The sequence below is a fragment of the Bombus vancouverensis genome, chromosome 10, assembly GCF_051014615.1.
Source record: "Bombus vancouverensis nearcticus chromosome 10, iyBomVanc1_principal, whole genome shotgun sequence".
Lineage (NCBI taxonomy): Eukaryota > Metazoa > Arthropoda > Insecta > Hymenoptera > Apidae > Bombus > Bombus vancouverensis.
In genome coordinates this window covers 5,906,363-5,929,254 of record NC_134920.1, presented here as the reverse complement: position 1 = coordinate 5,929,254, position 22,892 = coordinate 5,906,363, and the positions used below count along the sequence as shown (strand labels likewise).

The 22,892-nt window shown below is 35.4% G+C and overlaps 2 protein-coding genes and 2 long non-coding RNA genes across 7 annotated transcripts; 2 read left to right on the top strand and 2 right to left on the bottom strand.

The window, feature by feature from the left end:
• Nucleotides 1–838: 838 nt before the first annotated feature.
• Nucleotides 839–7,078, top strand: LOC117157778 (endoplasmic reticulum transmembrane helix translocase). Its single transcript, XM_033336031.2, has 18 exons — nucleotides 839–1,357; nucleotides 1,572–1,837; nucleotides 1,916–2,144; nucleotides 2,212–2,365; nucleotides 2,543–2,692; nucleotides 2,775–2,957; nucleotides 3,019–3,156; nucleotides 3,236–3,356; nucleotides 3,429–3,583; nucleotides 3,672–3,847; nucleotides 3,920–4,159; nucleotides 4,236–4,451; nucleotides 4,532–4,721; nucleotides 4,789–5,037; nucleotides 5,120–5,456; nucleotides 5,531–5,702; nucleotides 5,785–5,928; nucleotides 6,006–7,078. The coding sequence occupies exons 1-18, from the start codon at nucleotides 1,094–1,096 to the stop codon at nucleotides 6,111–6,113; spliced, it is 3,492 nt and encodes a 1,163-aa protein (XP_033191922.1). The 5' UTR covers nucleotides 839–1,093; the 3' UTR covers nucleotides 6,114–7,078.
• Nucleotides 2,567–10,436, bottom strand: LOC117157783 (uncharacterized). Of its 2 annotated transcripts, none has more exons than XR_013059434.1 (3): nucleotides 10,244–10,436; nucleotides 2,812–9,024; nucleotides 2,567–2,696 (listed from the first exon to the last, which is right to left on the bottom strand). It is a non-coding gene; the product is annotated as an uncharacterized LOC117157783 (long non-coding RNA). The 2 variants fall into 2 exon arrangements; XR_013059435.1 differs by lacking the exon at nucleotides 10,244–10,436 and adding an exon at nucleotides 9,628–10,218.
• On the top strand, nucleotides 8,902–16,426 carry LOC117157780 (sodium-coupled monocarboxylate transporter 1). Of its 2 annotated transcripts, none has more exons than XM_033336032.2 (15): nucleotides 8,902–9,040; nucleotides 11,171–11,373; nucleotides 11,487–11,646; nucleotides 11,720–11,785; nucleotides 12,057–12,108; nucleotides 12,181–12,248; nucleotides 13,884–14,035; nucleotides 14,117–14,257; nucleotides 14,345–14,569; nucleotides 14,642–14,825; nucleotides 14,905–14,991; nucleotides 15,288–15,457; nucleotides 15,639–15,797; nucleotides 15,862–15,973; nucleotides 16,041–16,426. In XM_033336032.2, exons 2-15 carry the CDS (start codon nucleotides 11,186–11,188, stop codon nucleotides 16,074–16,076), a joined length of 1,800 nt encoding a protein of 599 aa, XP_033191923.1. In that variant the 5' UTR covers nucleotides 8,902–9,040; nucleotides 11,171–11,185; the 3' UTR covers nucleotides 16,077–16,426. The 2 variants fall into 2 exon arrangements, with proteins under 2 accessions (XP_033191923.1, XP_076478515.1); XM_076622400.1 differs by lacking the exon at nucleotides 8,902–9,040 and adding an exon at nucleotides 10,232–10,249.
• LOC117157782 (uncharacterized) lies at nucleotides 16,420–21,647 on the bottom strand. Of its 2 annotated transcripts, none has more exons than XR_013059437.1 (3): nucleotides 21,458–21,647; nucleotides 19,918–20,111; nucleotides 16,420–19,755 (listed from the first exon to the last, which is right to left on the bottom strand). It is a non-coding gene; the product is annotated as an uncharacterized LOC117157782 (long non-coding RNA). The 2 variants fall into 2 exon arrangements; XR_013059436.1 differs by having other exon boundaries at nucleotides 16,420–19,119.
• Nucleotides 21,648–22,892: the final 1,245 nt, after the last annotated feature.

Sequence of the window (22,892 nt, the reverse complement as noted above, 5' to 3'; positions counted from 1 at the left end):
GGTCGACTTCTTAATAGCTTTGCTTTTATCTCTCTATTGACGACGTGAGAGTCGAGTCTAGTTTTATACACGATTTCTTTGTATGACGAAGCTAAAGAATAGCTTTAATAACAATGTGTTTTTCGTTTGACATACATTGAATGACTGGATGAAGAAGGATAAAAATTGATTTATGATAAGAAAGTATTTGCTTTAAGGCAATGTCTTTAAAGAGAATATTCTTTACAATTTGATTCTATTGTCGTTTCCATATATACTATACGAAACGTCTTTTTATGTCTTTTTTTGACAATATCATCGTCAGTTATAAGTTAAAGATAACATTCCGAATTTTGTTAAATTTCTGAAATTTGAAAGCGAAGCGCTAGTTTTGAAATGAAATATTCTGTCACGCGCGCTTTGTCGAATATGTAACAGTGCCATCTAGGTATACCATCAAGAACTTAATATTAATTTGATAATATTTCCACGAGTTTATTCACCTATGGTTGAAATATAGTACTGTAATTGAAATTACTTAAACGATCTTAAAATTAATATTTTAAGAGCATCTCGACATCTTAAAATAATTAAAAAATTCAATCACTATCACCAAAATTCAAAGACCACTATCTCATCTATATTATATACTGCAAAAATCAAAGTTAAAATCTAACGTTTCAAATGCCATGATTAACGCAATGATTAATGGATTTTCGTGGGAGTAATGAATTATGACAAATGAATCTTAATTCGTAGAGCTTGAGTACGTGATGTATGAAAGTAATCTTATCGGAAAAAAGAAGAATAGTTCAAAGTATGGCCACAAGATGCCACGAAAGTGATCCGCATAAAACTCATTTTTGTCTTGTTATCATAAATTGGTATATACATATATAGTGGACTGTGGAAAGGTGCGAAAGGTGAGAGGGGTAAACATAATTTCAGCAGACCAACCACCTTTTGTACGGGTCAGTTGCTATGTATACGTTTTGCTGTGTGAGTTTGTTCTGTTCGTGTTATTGAATTTGATGTGAAAGGAACTAGAACCTCTCGATACTAAAGATCATATACGCTCCTGTTACGGCATAAGCGGCATAGCGTAATCATAGCCATGGCGATTGCCTCGTCGCGAGTAGACGAACTTGTACAAACTGTTACTCTTCATAATCCTCGAAAATTGCTATTTACGGGCTACGTTCTGCCCTCTGTGATATTACACGCTGTGTGGATTTATAGTTGGATTTTTGTCTATGGAATTGACGAATATTATGATGCGGGTTTAGTGGGTATTGCAGCTATCGGTGTACTACAAATTTTCATATGTTTGTGTTGCCAGTGGTCAGTGCATATACACACTTTCCTTAATTGTAGCTCGGTGAGTTGACAATCGTTTACCGTAAGGTACAATATATGCTAATTAAATAATTCGCACGTGTAAGTTACGTTGTCCAATATGTTTTGTTAACGTGGCAGCCATTCGAACCGGCCTTCTGATCGTACGAATCATATGGCTGATTGGCGGGAAATTTTAAATTATTAAAATGTAGCATTTGTGGTTTTACGAATACGGTCATTTGAAATCTTTTCAGGAAAAAGATCCGTATAAAGCGAAAATAGCAAAAGTAGTGCCTACTCCCAACAATGGAAGTTCAGAGCTTGTTAAACTACATCATTCTGAACAACATGAGCCGTGGTTCATATTTCAAAAAACCAAATACTATTGGAATTCGCATGAAAAAAGTTTCGAAGGCCTTCATTTTCCAATTAATCACTCTATCAAACATTATTGCGAATGGAGAGGATACTTGGATGAGAAAGATATTGCAGCAGCAGAAGAAAAATATGGGAAAAATAAGTAAATATATCTTTTTATATGTACTGTTGGAGAATCACATAAATTGCTTTATTTACTTTTTTCATTACTTTCACATAGGCTGGATATGGTGGTACCAGAATTTAGAGAACTATTTAAAGAAAGAGCAATTGCACCATTCTTTGTTTTTCAATTATTTTGTGTAGCATTATGGTGTTTCGATAAATATTGGTATTATAGTATCTTTACATTAATTATGCTTATTATGTTTGAATGCACACTTGTGCAACAACAACTCCGAAATATGGCTGAAATTAGGAAAATGGGAAATAAGCCATATACTATAATGGTTAGTAAACATCATAAGTAAATAAAATATGTTCCAAATATTTCCAATAAAATTGCTTTCATCAAAGGTCTACAGGAATAGACGGTGGCATTCCATGTTTACTGACCAACTAGTTCCTGGTGATATTGTATCCATAACAAGATCTCAAAATGATAATCTAGTGCCATGTGATATGTTACTTTTAAGAGGACCTTGTGTTGTTGATGAGAGTATGTTAACAGGTAAGTCATTAGGAAGAATCACTCTTAACACTGTTTGAGTCTTTTGAGTAGAAGCTGCGTCCATAAGGAATTTCTTTTTTAAAAAGGCTGTGAAAGCCTCGACTTTCTCCTTAGGAAGAATATTAATTTATGGTTAGTGTATCATATATTTTACATTCGTCCATTATGAATAAATAGGGGAATCAGTTCCTCAAATGAAAGAGCCCATAGAAGAAATTGATGGAAATAGACAGCTGGATATAGAAACTGATAAGCTTCACATACTTTTTGGGGGCACGAAAGTTGTACAACATACTCCACCAAGTAAAAGTGTATCTGGCCTTAAAGGTATCTAAACAGTAAATAATAAATTACTATATTTTAATATCATGTATATTTTGTATTTATACATATATATTAAAAATTTTAGCTACTGATAATGGCTGTGTGGCCTATGTTTTACGTACTGGTTTTTCAACGTCGCAAGGAAAACTTTTGAGGACAATATTATTTGGAGTCAAATGTGTTACTGCTAACAACTTGGAAACGTTTGGTTTTATCCTATTTTTGCTAGTTTTTGCGATTGCTGCAGCATCATATGTCTGGATTAAAGGTATATAACATATTAAAAAGAATAAAGCTGTATTTCTATACTAATAATTTATTAATTATAGGAAGTGAAGATCCTACAAGAAATAGATACAAATTGTTCTTGGAATGTACACTTATTCTTACATCAGTTGTTCCTCCAGAATTGCCTATTGAGTTATCATTAGCCGTTAATACTTCATTATTGGCCTTATCAAAACTAGGTATTTATAAAGTGAAGATGAATGAAGATGATATTCAGTTCTATATTTTTTAATACAATAATATATAACTTCTGCATAGGTGTATTTTGTACTGAACCTTTTAGAATTCCATTTGCTGGAAAGGTTCAAATATGTTGCTTTGATAAAACTGGTACTCTAACTAGTGATAATTTAGTCGTCGAAGGTATAGCGGGGATTGAGTAAGAATCAAATAAGTTTCAAAATATTTTCAAATGTAAATACTTATATTAAGATATTGTTTATTATTTTAGAGGAAAACCAGATGTTATGCAGCTTTCTGATGCACCTATAGAAAGTATTCAAGTACTCGCAACGTGCCATTCTCTTGTACAATTAGACGACGGAATTGTTGGAGATCCCCTTGAGAAAGCTACGCTGAAAGCTATTAAATGGAATCTTACAAAAAGTATACTTCTATTTATTGATATTCTTATTCTTATTATATTTTATTTTTTCTTTTTTGACGATGTTGTAACAATTTCAATTTATTTAAGCTGATTCTATGATACCAAGAAAAGGACAATCGCCTGTCTTAAAAATCGTACAAAGACATCACTTTTCTTCCGCGTTAAAGCGAATGTCAGTTGTAGCAGGATACACAATGCCAGGATCATCAGAAATCAATTACATGACCACTGTGAAAGGTGCTCCTGAAATTATTAAGGACATGGTGTGTGGTAAATCACAAGTAATTTCTTTTCCTCTCACAATGTGTTGTAAATATTTTAATTTTTTCTTCCAGTTGTTGTCTATACCAGATAATTATGAATCAACGTATTTGTCACTTTCGCGTCGCGGAGCAAGAGTATTAGCTTTAGGATATCGAAAACTTCCTGGACCTCTATCTTCGCAAGATTTAAGGGAATTAACACGAGAAGACTTAGAAAAGAATCTCATTTTTGCTGGATTTGTAATCATAAGTTGTCCACTTAAACCTGATTCTAAAGCTGTTATTAAGGAAATCGTGAATGCTTCACATTCGGTAGCTCTTTCAACAATTTAATTTTATTTCTAATTATTCCATTTATAAATTATGCAAATTCACGTCGCTTTTACAGGTTGTTATGATTACTGGTGATAATCCTTTAACAGCATGTCACGTTAGTCGCGAATTACATTTTACAAAGAAACCAGTTACGCTTATATTAACTGCAGCTGATGGAAAGTGGATATGGGAAAGCGTAGATAGAAAAATAAACTTACCTTTGGAAATGAAGAATATTTCTCGGAATAATGAAATTTGGCGAGAATACACTCTTTGTGTAACGGGAGAAGTAAGTTATAAAAAGATATAAAATACATACTCATACTATAAAATACAATGTACATTAGATTTATAAGATACAATTTTTAGGGTTTAACATATTTAAAAGATAACGAACGAGATCTACTTCGTAAATTGTTACCACACATCGTAATTTTTGCAAGATGTGAACCAAAACAAAAAGAATTTATAATTGTCTCGTTGCAAAATTTAGGATATACAACGTTGATGTGCGGAGACGGCACTAATGATGTTGGTGCTTTAAAACATGCTCAAGTGGGTTAGTAAAAGCTTATTAAATTTATATATAAAATAAATCATACATATTAATTACTTAATTTATTCAGGTGTCGCCATTTTATCAAGCCAACCTGAAAGAGTATCTGCCGAAAAGCAAGATAATGTAAAGAACGAACATACCGTCTCAAATTCAGCAGTAACAAATGGTCCAAGAAACAATCCGAGAGTTTCTGCTAATACCAAGGCGAGAATACAAAAGATATTAAAAGAACTCGAAGAACAATCTGTTATAGTTAAGTTAGGAGATGCTTCAATTGCCGCACCTTTTACAAGCAAAATGTCATCAATTCAATGCAGTAGGTTCTGTTGTATATGATTTATAACAGTTCAAAGATATGATAATATATTAATGTTATGTTAATATTTGTTTTATTATAGTATGCCATGTTATTAAGCAAGGTCGATGCACCCTGGTTACCACCTTGCAGATGTTCAAAATTTTAGCACTTAATGCATTAGGGCTTGCATACAGCCAATCTGTTCTTTATTTAGGTGGAATAAAATTCAGTGATGCACAAGCTACCTTACAGGGTGTTTTATTGGCCACTTGCTTTTTATTCATATCAAGATCAAAGCCATTAAAAACATTGTCTAAACAGAGGCCTCTTCCGAACATTTTTAACTTATACACGATTGCTACCGTACTCCTTCAATTTGCAGTACATTTTATCTCTCTTGTCTATTTGGTTAAGGAAGCTACTTTATTATCTCCAAAGTAAGTAAAACGATTAAAAGATTATGTGTACAATGATACTTGAATTAATATTAATTTTGTTCCAATTTAACCAGGAGTGAAAAATTAGCAGCAATACTAGCTCCAAGTAATTCATCTAATGGAAGTACAGCTTTAAATATGAACTTGACTGACGAAGAAGAATTGTTTGAACCCAATCTATTAAACAGTACAGTTTATATTATTGCCATGGCGATTCAAATTTCTACTTTTGCAATTAATTATCGGGTAAAGTGCTTTGATAAATAAAATATTTATTAATGAAGACTTTATGTATTTTATTTTAATTTAACATAATTTTATGATACAGGGTCATCCATACATGGAGAGTTTGTTACAAAATAAATCTTTACTATACAGCCTTATAGGCAATGCTACTGTTATATTGGGATTAGCATGTGGATTTTTACCCGATTTGGCAGCACAATTTGAAATTGTGGATTTCCCAAGTGATGTAAGTTTATGCAAGGAAAATGTAATATTTTTCATATTTGTATAAATATTAATTTTTTAAACATTTTCTGCTTCTAGTTTCGAAGTCTTTTAGTTCAAGTTTTAATAGCTGACTTTGTCCTTGCATATATAGTTGATAGAGCCTGTTTATGGCTTTTTGGAGAAGGAAGACATCAAAAACTGTGATTAGTACACAATTTCTATACTCAACTTTTAACTCCAAAAGTGCGAAAAATTGAATATACAACTTTGTTTTCTTGTTTCACAACAAACGAATGTTATCTTGGTTTATTAATATCTTTCTACTTCATGAATTATATTACGATTCATACGTGGAATATAATGCTTTTAAAAATCTGACCAATAATAATTGAGAAGTTATTACTTAAAAACACTCATATTGTTTAAGAATTTGCGAATAATTCTTTGTGGAACAAGAAAAATCAACGTATATATACTTATGTGTGTATATAAGTATGTGGTATGTATGTTTTAATGAATGTAATTATTGCTATACAATGTGAAATAGTAAAAAGAGCATGCAATGTGAGTGTGTACAAATGATAAGTAAATAATACATAATGTCATAAGTATTACATATATCATTGTTTAAAAGCAATGTAAGTGTACCTTGAGAACCTGATTTATGGAAATTTATAAAAGAGATTCCTGTATTGTACCACAAACTTATAAAAAACTGACTTTGAATAGTGTGTAAAAAAAAATAATTGCATACTAGTAGAAGTTTGAAATTGATGGTGGAATTTCACACATACAATGATATGACTGATTATATGCTGGATTATGCCAGCAAAAACTGTTATGTTGTAATTTTACAATTTTGTACAATTAACATGTCTGTTTTAAAATAATTATTTTCACTAACATCGTAAGATATGCACATGGTTCATCAATGTTTAAGCTAACTCAGCAGTAAATGTTGTCAGCAGTTATACTTAAATTTCAGGGTTTGTATCTTTTCTTTACTTTTATACTATTTTCATGTATAATAGAATCAAATTTAGAGGAGCTACTAGTAGGAAGAATAGATTTTTAATTCCAACATTCCAATTTTTTTTCTATCATATATTTAGGAGGATAAGTAGAATATAAATAAATGGAATTGTATATGGTTTTGTCTACTAAAAATATTTGTGTCCCTCTTTGGTTGACAAATAATGTGTACACACTGAAATATTGGGTGTGGTTAATGAATGTGTATACCTTGGTTAATAATAATATCCTTACAACAATTAAATGCAACAGAATAAACTTTACGTTATAGAAAATATTCAAAATTTAACAGTATGTGGTTTTTGCGAAAAAACGGTATGCGAATTTTTAAAGCTTTATATCAAAAATCCTGCAAGCTGATTGTATATTGTTGCCTTGTAATTATCTATAATGAGAATGGTAAAATACAGTCAGTATAAAAATTATTTGTAAAGTACTAAACTTTAACAAAATTATTGCAGAACATCGTTTAGTAACAAAATTTTAACAAATAAAAATTTATGCATATTCTTCCAAGTTTCCAGAATAATTTTAAAAGAAAAAGATATGCGATACCTATTTGTTTTGTGAAAATATTAATAAACATCTTGCAAATGGTAAAAATATATGCGTAATAAGTATTCGTACAGTTACCGTTTCACAGGATAAAATGTACATAGATATTTAAAAACATAATCTGCGTCAAACTGCAGAAAAACTGGGTTTAAAAGACAATTTCATTCTGATGCAAGGTAACGATCATAACGTTATAAGCATAATGTTATTAATACGCGAGAGTGGATCTTGTATGATGTTCGGAAACACATAGAAATATCTCCACAATCGCAATATAGATATTATTGAAAATATATGGAATACCTGAAACTGAAATAACTTAAAGAGAGTTCTTTTAGAAGAATGGAGAAATATTTCGAGTAGAATACTCATCAGTTTGATAAATTTAATGCCTCGACTACTTCAAGTTATAATAAAATCAAAAAAGACCCAACTAAATATTAAAATAATTAAACCTAGTAATTTCATCTTCTGGATATTAGGTAAGTCTTATTAGTTTTTTCTATTAAATTGTAACTACGAATGCGTACTTATTACGCATATATTTTTGCCAGTTTTTAGATATTTGCTAATATTTTCACAAAGGATATAGATATCCCATCTTTTTTTATGAAAATTATTCTGCAGACTTGTAAGAATATGGACATATTCTTTATTTGTTAAAATTTTGTTAATAAACGATATTCTACAATATTTTTTTTATTTGTTGAAATTAGATACTGTACGAATATTTTTTACACTGATCGTAATTTGCTGTAAACACTTATTTCTGTTTTATTCTACATCTTATATACTTATCTACCTTACATCATTAATCAATGATGTGCAGGAATATACACATAGATCTATCATGTCTCAATTGAGGAAAGCAAAAAAGCAACAGGATACCTGAGTAGGTTAAACCATATTTATTAAGAAGGAGGATATTTATTTACATCCATGATTAGTATATTTATGAGATTATTATTTTAATTTCAAATTGTGGAAGTTTATATTCTTAATTAATATTCCTTTATTAAAATTTGAAGTGACATAAGAATATTTCCATGATTATTCTGATTCAATCGCCTTTTGAATTTTGTGACGGCCTCAGTAATAATTACGGTCTTTCCTGGAATTCGCCCTTGTTCAAAGATCGATATAAGGATCGATCGAATGAATTATGTGTTTAAACTTGTTACTGCATGCTTAATGCTTGGAAAAAGTTGAATGACTTAAGTCTATCGAGGAAACCGGTTGCTCTGTGTTGAGTCTCTGACTTCACGACAGTTGGTTGTTGATCACGGTACATGGTTGTTCGTTACGTTATTCTCCTCGTTCGACTATACTTATTCGTTGTGTTATTTTGTCTAATTTTTTTTTTTTTAATATTTCGATCGTATGAACCTATCGATGGAAATATGTATATCAACATTAACATCACGGGCCGCGTAATCGTACTTTCTCATTGTAATTTTCGCGGTTTTGTTTGACGTTCTATGTCATTACTTGTGTGAAAGGAACGCGCTTAATTTCCTGATTGGTAGCTCTGAAATATTGTTACGGTATGTAAGTCAAGACAAATAAAATATACAAGTGAAATGATCAGCGGCACTTTATTTTCTCTAATTGTTTTCGATAGATTGTGACGTGACAAAATAGATATCAATCCAAAATATTTGCGACAAAAATAAACAATATTATGTCACATCATTTCCCTATGGATATCGTTTCTGCCCTACGAATATTAAGTTGTTTTTTGTGTGGCGATTTATTCACATTCTATTGTATGGGTATTTAAATTAGTGGTTGATATACATTTATTCTCAATATTTGAAAATGTTTTTTCGAAGCTTATGATAATTTTATTTGCTATCATATGGAATTTTCGTAACGATATAATCAGTTTCTATAATTCCTTTATATTTCAAATTTAATTTTTCCACTTTTTTGTTGAATTTAAAGTTAACTATGCCATGCATACTTTACTAAATACTTTACTAAAAAAGAAAGCAAATAAGAAAAAGATCGATTGCTTTCTAACATTACTCTCTAGAAGCAAATTGTTTCGTGGAAAGTATCTCTTGAATAACGAGGCAAGAGAGAGACAGAGAAGATGGGGATCAACTCAGGTAAAATAGAAGCAACTTACGTCAAAACTGAAGAATTCAAGTTATTTGTTTGCACACCTTTTACCGATTATCGATCGACATCAAAGTGTCCCTGTCAGAAATATAATTAACCCTTTTTGTGAACGCGAAATAGATGTGTCCGTAATATTCTCATGACGTGAATGTGTAGAGGACAAAAATTTAGTCGTGTAAAGCGGATACTAGTGCATCACAAATTGTTACTAAATATACAGAAAACTATTTATAAAGTTGAATAGCAAACGTTTATCAACGATCGGTCTCTACTTCATCGTTTGCTAATTGTCCGGTTCAGTCGGTAATATCATTTAGTCAACCTTCACGTATGTGCATATTATTTTTGTATTAAGTTGCATGCGTATAATTGCATGTAAGTAGTAACGAGAAAAGATAGTTATGTATCAAGAAAGCATATGAAACCGAATATTTTTTCCACTAGCACGATTCACAACGAACCGATGTAATTAAGAAAGATGTGGATCGTGAAATATATTATATATTAGAATTCTCTTCAATGTAATGGTTAATATGATCAAGAATTATGTCATCGCCATAGGATAAAAAAATCTCAAGAAGCAATTAGACTTTTGTTTTGTGAAGAAAGACGTAAAAACTTACAATGAGGTGTAGTGTTTACGCAAGTCTATATCCGTGATACGTAATTATTGCTCGTATTCCTGGAATGGTGTTTCATTAAATCTTTTAGTATCTTTCGCTTTGTTCTCCCATGATTTACTGACCCCTGACTATTCATATTATCCGGTAATATGGTACACAGTTCACTTTCTTGAATTGAAATTGATTTCCGTATGGCTCTGACATCTGTGACTCATCAGGTGATACTAATGCAAACGGCGCCAAATTCAAACATTTGATATTCCATAATTGCTGTTAAATACATTAGTAAATATGTAATTATGATAAATAAATGTCTCGCAAATGTTTCTATCGAAAAAATGTGAATAGTGTAGCAAAATTAATTTGCTTATTCATCGAAGGAAAACATAGAGAAACGAGCAGTTTGTTCCGATACTGTGTTCAGAAAGTGCAACGTTTAGGAAGTTAACAAGCTTTATTGAAACACTAACAGCTGCGAGTCGCATTAAGGTCGCATGTGTCAATTACCAATTAGGGATATACACGCAATAGATACATGCAATAGTGTAAGAATTCCACAAACTCATTGTGAACTATGGACCTCTGTACGTCTGCTACGTTCCGTTAACACTATGCGCATCGGTATATTTTTGTTTTTCAAAACTATATTATATTCAGGTTCATTCTGATAACAACAATCTTTATTTCTTCAAAATTTCAATAAAAGCTACAATTTATTTAAGCTTATTTATTAGTAAAAACGGATTTTTGCCTATTACTACATATTGCATAGTAGTGAGGGCAAGTAAATGGCCGTCAAAGATCCATTATGCGTATCATCGCAAGAGCTATTAAGCTTTCATATGTGTTACTTGACTTCCATTACGTCTATTATCGGTGTTATCAAGCAAATCTGGCTTCATAAATCAGGTTTTCGCTCGTTTCCAGCTTCCCGGAGCCAGAATGCTGGAAACACAGGAGAGGGGATACTTTCATTGGGCAGATTGGCTGGTGTTCGCGCTGATGCTAGCCGTATCTGCCGCCGCAGGATTATGGCATTACAGGCGAGCGCAGAAGTCGAGCACGGAAGATTATCTCTTAGGAGGAAAGAGTATGGGTCTCTTTCCCGTGTCCGCTTCCCTCATCGCCAGGTAGTTTCTCCCTTGAATCTTTCTAATTGCCACTGAATTAAATCGTCAGAAATTTGATCGTGATTGATCCGTGAAAATATAAGTATAGGAAATGGAATTTTTATTCTTTCCAGCTTCATATCTGGCGTGACGATTCTTGGAACACCCGCGGAGATATACAATTTTGGAACACAATATTGGATTACTATTATCTCAATATTCTTTTCGGGCGTCGTCGTGGCTTTTATTTACGCTCCAGTCTTTGTTTCGCTAGGATTGAATTCCGTTTACGAGGTATATTTACCGGGAGTATCTAATGAACATGCTAATAACATGTACGCATAATTTATTTATGATTTTCTTGTAGTATTTGGAAATGAGATTCAATCGTGGTGTAAGGATTCTCATATCGGCGATTTTCCTCGTTGATGTGGTAAGTGCGACTGTATCGATGAAGCTGCTATGTAGCACCTATTTATCCTATCAGCTTGGGTATAAAATTCGATAGGCACAATTAAGAAATTCGAAAGTTCGAAAAATATAATTTATTAACGATTTTAATTCGACGAAAAATGATTAATAACAAAGTTACATCACGTTACGTTACGAAAACACGAAACTTTAATTTGCTTCTCTTTGAGAATGACCAATGGTACCGACTGATCCCATGTTGCATTAATAATATCGTAATAAACCAATTTTAGGTACTTTACCAATCGATCGTGGTCTACGTTCCAGCGTTGGCGCTAAATCAAGGTATTACGTGCCCATATTATCTATAATAGAATATTAACCGAATATTACCAAAATCTTTCTGATTAATTACAGTCAGCGGCATTGATGTACATTTGATCGGGATCATTGTATGCCTTGTATGCGTGTTCTACACTGTTCTGGTAAGTTCTCGTTTTGAAAATTCATCACGATATACGTTTAGCCGATTTGTCGTTAATAAAACGAAATAATATTCTACAAAAACTGTTCCTTTGTTGTCCAAATGATCTTTGTGTTAGACTAGAGTTATATCACTAGTGATTTTCGCTTACTTTGACTTTTTCGAAACTCAATAACTCGCAATACCTCTATATCAATAAATTCGATTTTGCTTCGTGAACGTCTCGATCCCATGAATTCGTATAAATATTGAATACGTAGAAAACTGTGTGCGCTGTCGTACACAAAAAATTCTGGGGTCACGTATTTGAAGTTAAAAATACTCGGGCAGTGCGAGGCAAGGACACGTAGCTTCTACGAGCTGTAAAACTTGCATGCCTCCACAGTATTTCGTGTGAATTTTTTTTACCTGCCTTCCTTCCTCTTAATAATAGTTTCATGAAGCTTTCTCTTTGATCCTCGCCAGCTTTGTTTATAAATATCCGAAGAAACGAGATTAAACTCTATAGGTAGTTAATAACGATATATTTATACATAGTGACGTTTACCGTATTGAAAATTATGTTGAGGGTTCCTAAAAATTCAGGCGAATTGAAATGCCTTTGAACGAGTTTCCAACAAACTTGATATAACTTTGAAAGGCACTGATCCAAGTGGTAATGATATATTTTTCTATGTCTTTGCAGTCTTGTTAAATATAAGTAAAATAGAAACACCTTCGTAGAAACCATGACGATAATAATGATCCAACGATTACGCATCGAGATCTAAAATCGACAAACGTATTTAATTAGGAGAATGTGATCGCGTTGAATTATCGTGACGAAGCTGATTCATCGTGAACCCTCGAGGACTTAACAAGACGTATCGCGGTGACGGAACACATGTAAAACGAGCGTAGGGTAGACTAGAAGTCCAGCCCCGACCGGGTGACTCGGTGTCTAGGTATATGGCAGCTAATTTTCCAAGGACGCCGGTTCAGCGAATTCTCCCGGGGATAGCTGGAGTTCCTCGGACGGGAGGATGCCGGTAGCTGGTAGGAAACAATTTTCGGTGGACAATGCCGCGAAGAATCTCTCACGCGGACCCGGCTACTGGAAATGTTTATGGACGGAAACTGAAAGCTCGACAATGGCCCAGCGGAAACAATGGCGCGGAGCACGTCGAGTGCTCGTTCCCCGTGGTAGCAGATCACAAAGCCAGCGCCGAAGTGATTAATCGCATGCTCGCGCGCGCTTGTAATTATTCAAGCAATTTGTTGTAGCCCGCGAATTAATGAAAATTTATCGCGGCCCAGTGACTCCTTGGAAATTTGTTTATTACCGCCATGGTCGCTTTCGCGTGTCTGTAAGCTTGTCTTTCGCTTAACGATCGCGTCTACCAAGACTGTAGTCCGCTTTTTCGTGCAGCTTTTGAGGCCATTCTTTCATGAAGTTTGATGGTTCTTGTTGTTATGATAAAGGAGCTGCGCGTAATGACGCTTTGCAGGTTGCAGGTGGCATATACTATTTCTTGTAGATTTAAGTGTAACGATGGATGAGACGGAATTCAATGAAAGGGTAGTTAGTCACGATTGTTCATGGCTATCGATGGATACATAGATGAAAGGTGGGTTAATTGGAGAATGTGATTACTAGGGTGGTATCAGGGCAGTAGTTTGGACGGATGCGCTTCAGGTCGGAGTCATGATTGCAGCTGTACTAACTGTTAGTATATTGGGTACTTATCAAATGGGCGCCGCTGAAATATGGAAGATGTCATTGGAAGCCAATAGAATTGAATTTTTAAAGTAAGAAGTATTCAACATTACGTTAAGAAGACAAAATAAGTTTGCAACTCCATCGTTTTATGTTATATTTCCTTTTTGTAGCTTTGATACGTCTCCTTATATAAGGCATACAGTATGGACCGTGTTAATTGGTTCGTGGCTCTATAGCACCGCTTACATTGCTGTCAATCAAACTATGGTACAGCGGTATAGGTCGTTGAAAGATTTGAAAACGTCCAAACTGTAAGTGAGTACAATATTCATTTCGATATATGTAAAATTATTTAATATATTATTTGTTTGTTATTGTATATAAATGTGTGATTTCAGATCATTAGCGATATTTACTATCAGTATTATGTTATTCATTTCATTATGTTGCTGGTGCGGCCTCGTCCTTATAGCCTGGTGGTCTCCACCTAAGTGCGATCCTAGAGCTACCGGTCTGATAACTGCTGACGATCAGTTATTGCCCGCTTATGTAATGGAAATTGCGAAAAATTTACCTGGAGTACCGGGCCTCTTTATTTCTGGAATTTTTGGAGCAGCTCTTAGGTAAGTACTTATCATGAATTTATCCTTATCTATAAATGATTTTTTGTTAAAATATGTTTTATCTTGTCTCAGTACCCTGTCTGTAGGCCTTAATTCAACGGCCGTAGTGGTCCTGGAAGATTTCGTGAAGGGTTGCTTCGGCTTGAAACTGACCGACCGATGCTCCCACATCTTTGTAAAATGTCTGGTTGTCTTGCTTGGTTGCATAGCTCTGGGTTTGCTATTCCTGGTCGAGAAACTAGGAGGAGTTTTAGCTGTGAATATTTTTTCATTTATTCTACATATAAATTAAGTATTTTTTGATAAGATTGCATGATTCTCTTATTTTGTCATAGATAACTGGAAGTCTAGCAGCAATAGCTGCAGGCACTTCTTTCGGAGTGTTCACGCTAGGTATACTCTTCCCATGGACGAATGCTAAGGTGAATTATTGAAAGGCTTGAATTTGCTTTTTTTATATTTCTTTCCTACATGCCTTCTTAATCTGATACCTCGACTGTGGACATTTATGGGATGTTTAAAAATGAGATCTAAGCAGAGACTCGTGCCATCTATTAAATATTGTAGCAAGTACCGTATTTTTTCACATCATGTGCATTTTATACATTTTTACGCCATTAAATTCCCTATAAATGCATAAAAGCGGTCTATTGATATCTTTCGTCAACATTACAATAGACAGATATAAAAATTTCAATACTTTTGTTCCGTCGAATAGGGTGCGTTTATGGGTGCTATCGTAGGATTCGTGATCGCTGGCTGGGCGAGCTTAGGTGCAAATTGGTCTATCGGTGCTGGGTTGCTGGTTCCTAAGAAACTTCCAGTCCCCCTTTCTCATTGCCCAGGCAATATCTCCGAAAGTTTCCTGAAACAGTTTGATCGTCCGAAGTAAGTTAACCTTAGCCTTGGCTATAATTATTAAGTCTTTCATAATCAATTAAATCCTAAGTGGCCACCAGCGTCATCGTTGAAACGTATGATCAGAGTTGTAAATTGTTTTATTATCTTATTTGAAACTGTAACGATACTGGTTTATCCTCGTATTGAACAGAACTCTCCTTTGTTTTAGCGAAGACGATGTGTTTCCTCTGTATCGATTATCGTACCACTGGTTTACTGGTTTAGGCACGTTAATCGTTATCGTCGTAGGCAATTTCATTAGCTGGTGGACTGGTCCTACGGATCTTTCTTCTGTTGACAAAAGACTGCTTTCGCCGTTAATTCATTCGTGAGTTAAAAATAATATGTTTTTAACTACTCATAGAACTCCTACAAAATTTTGTATTTTTTAGATTGTTACCGGCACCAAAGGACGAAAATATTGTTCCTATTGGAAATAACGCTGGAAATAACGATTTGGCAACAACAGCAAGTCTCTTATTATATGATCTAAAGAAGAAAAGGGTAAATGTCAAAGATTAAATATTAAAAATATTTTCTAGTTAAAAATTTCTTCTGTTTTGATTTACAGAGAAGTCAAAATTTTCCTAACGGGGTCACAACATAATCCATGCATCAGGATTGAATAGCTTGCTGAACATTTATAAACACATTGGAGCTAAACCACTGCTATGATGCTGTGGATAATGCAATACTGAAAGTAAAATTTTCGGGTCGGGCGCATGTGAAATTTTACTTCTCTTGTTTGTCCCTCTTTCGGTACTTATTTAGGTTTAAACACCATTGTAGACAATAGTGTTCACATCGTTATAAGTCGTAGATCGACTTACTCACATAAAGCAAGGTTTCGTTAGTGAGGTCATATTAAGACGCAGTTACTAGAAACGTTTACGAAATGTTTTATATAACTTTTAGAGTATATGCAGAATAAATTTTTATATTATATTTTATGAGCCATGTCATGTCATGTATTACTTTTCGTTATATACAACCCTACCTTAATTTTTTCAATCTTTTTTACTTCAATTTTATAGAAAATTATTTTACAGAAAATTGCACTGTGATTGTCAGTAAAAATGTACAATCTTTCAGTACAATCGCCGCTATTAAATTAATGATCGCCCAGGACGAAACAAAGTCAGTCCATAAACGTGGCAAGCTGCGTAAGAGAATCGTGGATGCGGAGAAGGATGAGTTTTGCCGGCAGGTCCGGTTGCTCCTCACACCGAGTTCTCTAACTGAGTTTGTTCGGTTTTCAAGCTTTGGTGATTCCCGACGGTGTCCGCCGTGCGGAAGGCGAGCGAGTTGATGGAGAAAGGGAGACGAAGGAACAGAGGGAAGGACAGAGAAGGTAGACCAAGGGGAGCCAAGGCCCCGGGATATTAGCCGTCTTGTTAAGGGAAAGCTAACGCCGTCAAACGTCCTTATTAAGGCCACGCAAATAGCTGGTACGCTTCTCCATGCTTATCTCTTGACTCGGCTTCCTCGAAATTCAATTTTCGCCTGGTCGAAATACGCCCGGTCAAAAGCGACATCCTCCTCCAGCTCGATATTGTTCCTGACGCCGATCGTCATGATCGATATCCGCTGTGTCGTCACAGTTTTTGCACTGACGCTTTGAGACGTGTCTCACGATTGGTCGGAATCGCTTGAAAGCTGGACGAAATGACGACAGGTGATTCGAGAAGAATTTATTGGAAAGAGGAACGGTTCATCGGTGTACGTTCCCAGGGTGGTGGGGATGAATTTATGGCGCAATGGTACGAGAAGCGATTTCTTGACGAAAGTAAGTCAAAAGTTTAAGCTTGATAGAGACCATTTTGTGGGAAGGTCCTATAAATGTTATCGCTTTGAACTTGACCATTAAAGATAGAAGCAAAATAGAAGTTTTGTAATATAAAGTCTTCTATTTATAATGGGAATAAAAGAAAATAGTTCTTAAGTCTTTCATTTTATTTATGCGATATCCATAAAGTTTATTAGATAATAGAATTTCCGTGATTTACTAGAAAAGTTTTATTCTATGGAACTTGTATTCTTATGAACGGATCTCTTTCTACAAGGGAGTTGAAATGGTCCTCGTTCTCTCCCCTGGGCCGAAGCTTAACGATCCCGAGTGCGTTCTTTTTCTAACGGTATCGCGGGACGGAGATGCGTGTAGAATAGGAGCGTAGCCGCGAATTGCGCACGGTGCATGCGAAGGTTTCATTAAGAGGAGCGTGCGACACGTAGCGTCGAAAAGAAAATTGCGAGTTGCGGGCCGCGTGCGAGGCTTTATTAAGCGCGCTTCATGCGCGATTTGCATTCGTCTGGGTCGCTGATAGATTTGAAATTCCCACGTAGAACGTGCCACGGTTATATAGGGTCGAGAATTCGAATCGGGACGAATACTCGGTGACGCCTAGCGGAATGTACCTACGTAACCATGCGTGATTGTGTCGATGAATGAAGCAGGTCGAACAGAGACCGAGAATGGAGATAAGGTACGTCGGGGGAATAGGTTGAAAGAGGAGAGGTAGTTGGTTGCGGTTCGAAAGGGTAGAGAGAGAGAGAGAGAGAGAGAGAGAGAGAGAGAGAGAGTGAAAGATGGACGAAAGTGAGAGAGAACATAGATTTAAGAAGCAAGAAGGGGGAAAATGAAGCAGTGCTGCATAGTCGAGAAAAAGAACGCGAAAATCAAACGAGTGAGAAGCGGTGACGGTGGAGCAGGGAAGAAAGTGCATGTAGGGCTTACATTCTTAAAAGGAATGGCTAGAGGCGAGAATGTATGAATTTGCGAAATAGAAAACGACGGAAGTCGAGTTAAACGAGATGCACGATTTAACGGATGAAAAGAAAGTGGGAACATTAGATGGACGGAAGAGCAGATAGCGGGGCGAATGGAATCGCCGGAACCTCGAAGAGAAAAACTTTTTTTGAGAGAGTTGAATAGAGGGAGCGAGGTAAAGGATGTTAAATGGAAGGCAAAACATTCGATCCGCGAGGTGAGATTGAAAAGAGATGAGGCTACGATTGTATGTGTATGGAGCGAGCTATCGCATTAGGAAAAGTAAAGCGAATGAAATAGAAGATTACGTGTGTGGCGAGAGAGCCGGTCGAAAATTAGAGAGGGATACAGGGCGTGCAGAAGAAACGTGCGGCAAGAAACGTACGTCGAATTCGAACGGCGAATGAGGAAGTGAGTTTTCACCGAGTAGGAGGGAAAATCGTCCTGTGAAGTCGGTGCAAACGAGACGCGAGTTGAGAGCAACAGAGAGGCGAAGTTTGGTGATGAACGAGACGCACGGGTACCAGGGGGAGGGTGGCGGTGAATGAGGGTTGGAACGAGCGAGACACAGAGGCTGGGCTGGTAGATAGAGACGGCTAGAGAGAGGTCGTGGCGGTTTGAATGGGGCTAGTTTGAGATAGTTAGCGGGCCTTCAGAGGCACAATCGGCCGCGATTGGCGGGCCTACAATCACACGTCGCATTATATGTCCATCAGCGCAGCGGATCTTGCAAATACGTTAGCGCGTGAGCCAACGAGTTACCGTCCGCAAAAATCTTCAATTCAAACCGTCGTCGATGCGGATACGGGTTTCTGTGGTCAGAGACGAAGGATTCTTAGAAGCGTTGCAGTTCGCATGAGATGTTGGCCATTTTGGACGTGACCTGTTAGAAAAAATATGGAACTCGTGAACGTTGGAATTGTGAAAAAAAAAAATAAATTCAATACTAATTTAAATATGCTAAAGAATTGAATGGAGCGATTTTAAGGATTATCCTAGCCTCGATTTTTGTTCTATCTGTGTAATACCCACGTCGCAAATTTCCATTGTAAGGGAAGACAAATAGTAAGCGATATTAAGTGAAGGCGCATCTGCGATTAGACGCAGAAGCACCGAAGCAAATATTGTCTTTTCTAATCTGCTGTTAGAGTCGTACTATCTTAGAATTACCATGGGATGGGATGGAATTCTTAGAGAGTTAATTGGGTCCTGGCTAGGGATTTCGCGCGAAGATTCTCTGGATGCAAAGACAAACGAGAATGGTCATAACCCTTAGTCTTGTTTGCCCAAGAGTAGAGTTACATTCAAAGGATATACTCTGGAACTGTTATCCGATGATAAACGGGCCAGCTACGCCCACTATTAAAGCTTTTCCGAATAATTTATAACCTTGTATAATCTCTAACATCTGACATGTATCAGATTACATGTATTACATCAAATTATGTCAGTTTCACGGAAAAATATATTTTTTGATTCTGCAACATTAGATCGTCACAAGACCTGTAGTCCTTCATTTCTGAAATCAAGAAAGAACAAAAAGAATATGATCAGAGAATATTTCCATCGAATTTTATCCCAGTCATCGCGTATATGTACTTAGATAGTCGAACGTTGGGAAAGCTCCAAAGGTCTTCAATATAAATAGGCATGACTATTCGAAACCTCAAATCAAACGTACCTGGAGGAACAGCAGCAGACGACTGACGGAATAACTAATTTATCAATTCTTCGCTTCGGTTGGCTCCGATACCTATGGCTATATTTGCGAACTCGTGTAAACAGACCTCCGAACTCCCAGAGCATGTTGTCGCGTCGTCGTCGTTGTATTTGGCTACGGAAGATCTCCAGAAAGCTTAGGATTCCGATGTTATCCTGTTGAATTACGTATATTTCTATTTATTCGATAAAATTTTTTACAACGCGTTATTTTATAAATCATATTGTATCGTATTAAAAAAAGGTATGATATTATATTTTTAAACGACAGCTGAAATCGTTACAATATTTAAAAGAGAATAGCACCAAAGTAGGATCATTAACAAAAAAAAAGAACAAGGGAGAAAAAGGCGGCTAATTACAAGTTCGGATTATTGTTATTACTATTGTACTCATGGATTTAAATTTCCACGTTTTCGATGAAAAATATTTTTAATGCTTGAAAAAACAGGGTTTTAAGAAACACCACTCGAGGCAAAAAGCGTAAAACAAGCGTGCACCGTATAATGCGGAACAAGGGACGGGAAATCGGTTTATCCCAAAAAATGGGCAGCGCAGTAATGATGCCAATTAATGCAGATCGAGTAGCGCCATCATGGATTGTGGCGGGCTTGTGCTCCGAAATATTGTTCGCGATACGGCGAGATTGTTAGGATAAAAATTTCGCGCGCAAACGTGACGTATTAGCTGGACGAGCGAGGCATAAAGGCGTATAATTACCAGTAGGACGTTCGATAAATTGTAACGAAGATAGAGTGACACACTCGTGAAAGGAGCGTGTTTAAAGGGAGCCGTTTCGCTAATTGAAGAAAATTGCACACACGAAAAGGCTTTTAATTAAATTGACCGATTCAGCGAACGAGTTGTATTTATCTACCGTTTTATCGAAATTAAAAAGAATTGGTATTGTCAAGAGAGCCTATTTACAATTGTCAATGCTACTTGTTACTTTTTTTTTTTTCGAATATGTATGACGAACGAATCGATCAAATTCCTTTGCATCGTAATTTATTTAAAAAAAATTAAATGAAAAATTGATCTTTTTTCAGTTATCCGGCAGTTCGACGTTTTGTATAAAATTCAAGTTGCTGCTCGTAGTAACGGTTACGACTTATTAAGGGAGTTTTCGCATTTACGCTGTCGAATGGGTACAAACGTGTGCGCGACGTGTTGAAAATTATAATTCCCTTGCGTATACTTTACAGTGTTGCCCGTACGAATTTTAAAAGGTCTCGATGTTCAATTTAAAATTTTTTAACACGTAACACGCGAACAGTGTTGTGCGTGACTATTATTAATAGGGGTAGGAAAAAATCCAATCGAATCGAGTGCGGTTGTAGCGGCGATTTTATCGTTCGTCAAGATGAAATTTATAACAGCCGTTGCGCTTAATTTGTTTCGAGTGATCGAATGGCGTTCGAATTTTTTTTCCTACGTGCAATTGTTCTATTTTTGGCGTGACCGTTTAGTAAATTTTTCCACAATCGTATATATTTACTTACCGTTTATATGTTTCCGTGTGTGCATTCGTCTGTTTCATTTCACTAACGATGATTGATGCTGTTCGTTTATTAGCACACAATAATCCGATGATAAAAAAAAGTTTCCAATAAGACACGTGAATTTATCCATTAACCTCTAATGACGCGAATTTATCTACCGACCATGGGAATCGAGCGTGGAATCGAGCTAACGATGTCTCGCATCTACGCTTCTATTCGTTAGTTGCGTGACGTCACGATGCAAAAAGGCGGCAACTGTGGAATCAGGCGTTCGGTGTGTACATTTTTTCGTACGGCGATGTTTGGATCGTTCTGTTGCTATTTTTGTTGCAATTCTTTCAAACAACTGAATAAATGTGTGTTCCCTATAATGTGAGACGTGTAAATGAAGCCGAAATGTGGATGGATGATATATTCAATAATAAAAGATGAATCGCAGTTAGGTAAGTACGATTCCAACCTTACAATTTCATACGAAATGACACTATGCATATTGGTATCTAAATATATGCTAATTATGAAATTAATAAGTATCAATTTAATAAGGGTCGACATTATAATATCATGACACTCAATAGATGCCCTGAATGTCTATTAAATAAATATAATTAATTTTGCTATGTAATTGTCTATTCGATATAAAAGTTCGATTCGATATAAAAATTCGATTGTCTATTCGATTGTAAAAATGTTAGGCTATGATTACAATGGGCACAGAGGGATCGTCCAGAAAGTAATATTCGTTTTGAAATAACAGCAATACAAATATTATACATTTTAAACAGATTTCTCGATCTATATTTATAATTTTAGTATATATACTAAGTTATTTTTCAATATAACCGCCAGCTCTATTTGAACACTTATCGTAACGTTATACGAGTTTTTGTTATCGTCATACGCTACCGCCGCCAATTCACATAACCATCGTCTTACGCAATCTTTTAAATCATCGTTTCTTGTGAAGCATTATCGACCAAACAATCCTTTAAGTTTTGCAAAAAACTGCGATGAACATCATTTGCAGCAAAATCGCAGACACGTTCTTGAGCTTCTTTGTAGTAAGAGATGAATGTTCGCAATCACGTACAGTTTTTCTGTCCCTATTGAATTCCCGCATCCATGATCTTACCAACAGTTCATTCATAACTCTACTACCTACTTTAATTGCCATTTAATTTATTTAATAATTTACTTAATTTAATTCAACAAAACCCTCCATTAACTGCTGTAATCTGGCAATTCCTTTGGTAATTCCTGTAATTCCTGTAAACTGGTGAATTCCTTTTGGAAGAATTTTTTCAGCGTTCGAAATTCGCATCATCATTTCAAACGTATGATACAACGACAATATTAAATATTTAAACACAAAATTTTGTATGATTTATGTCGATACTTGAACGAAGCCAGACAACCCCCTATAAGTACATTCTAT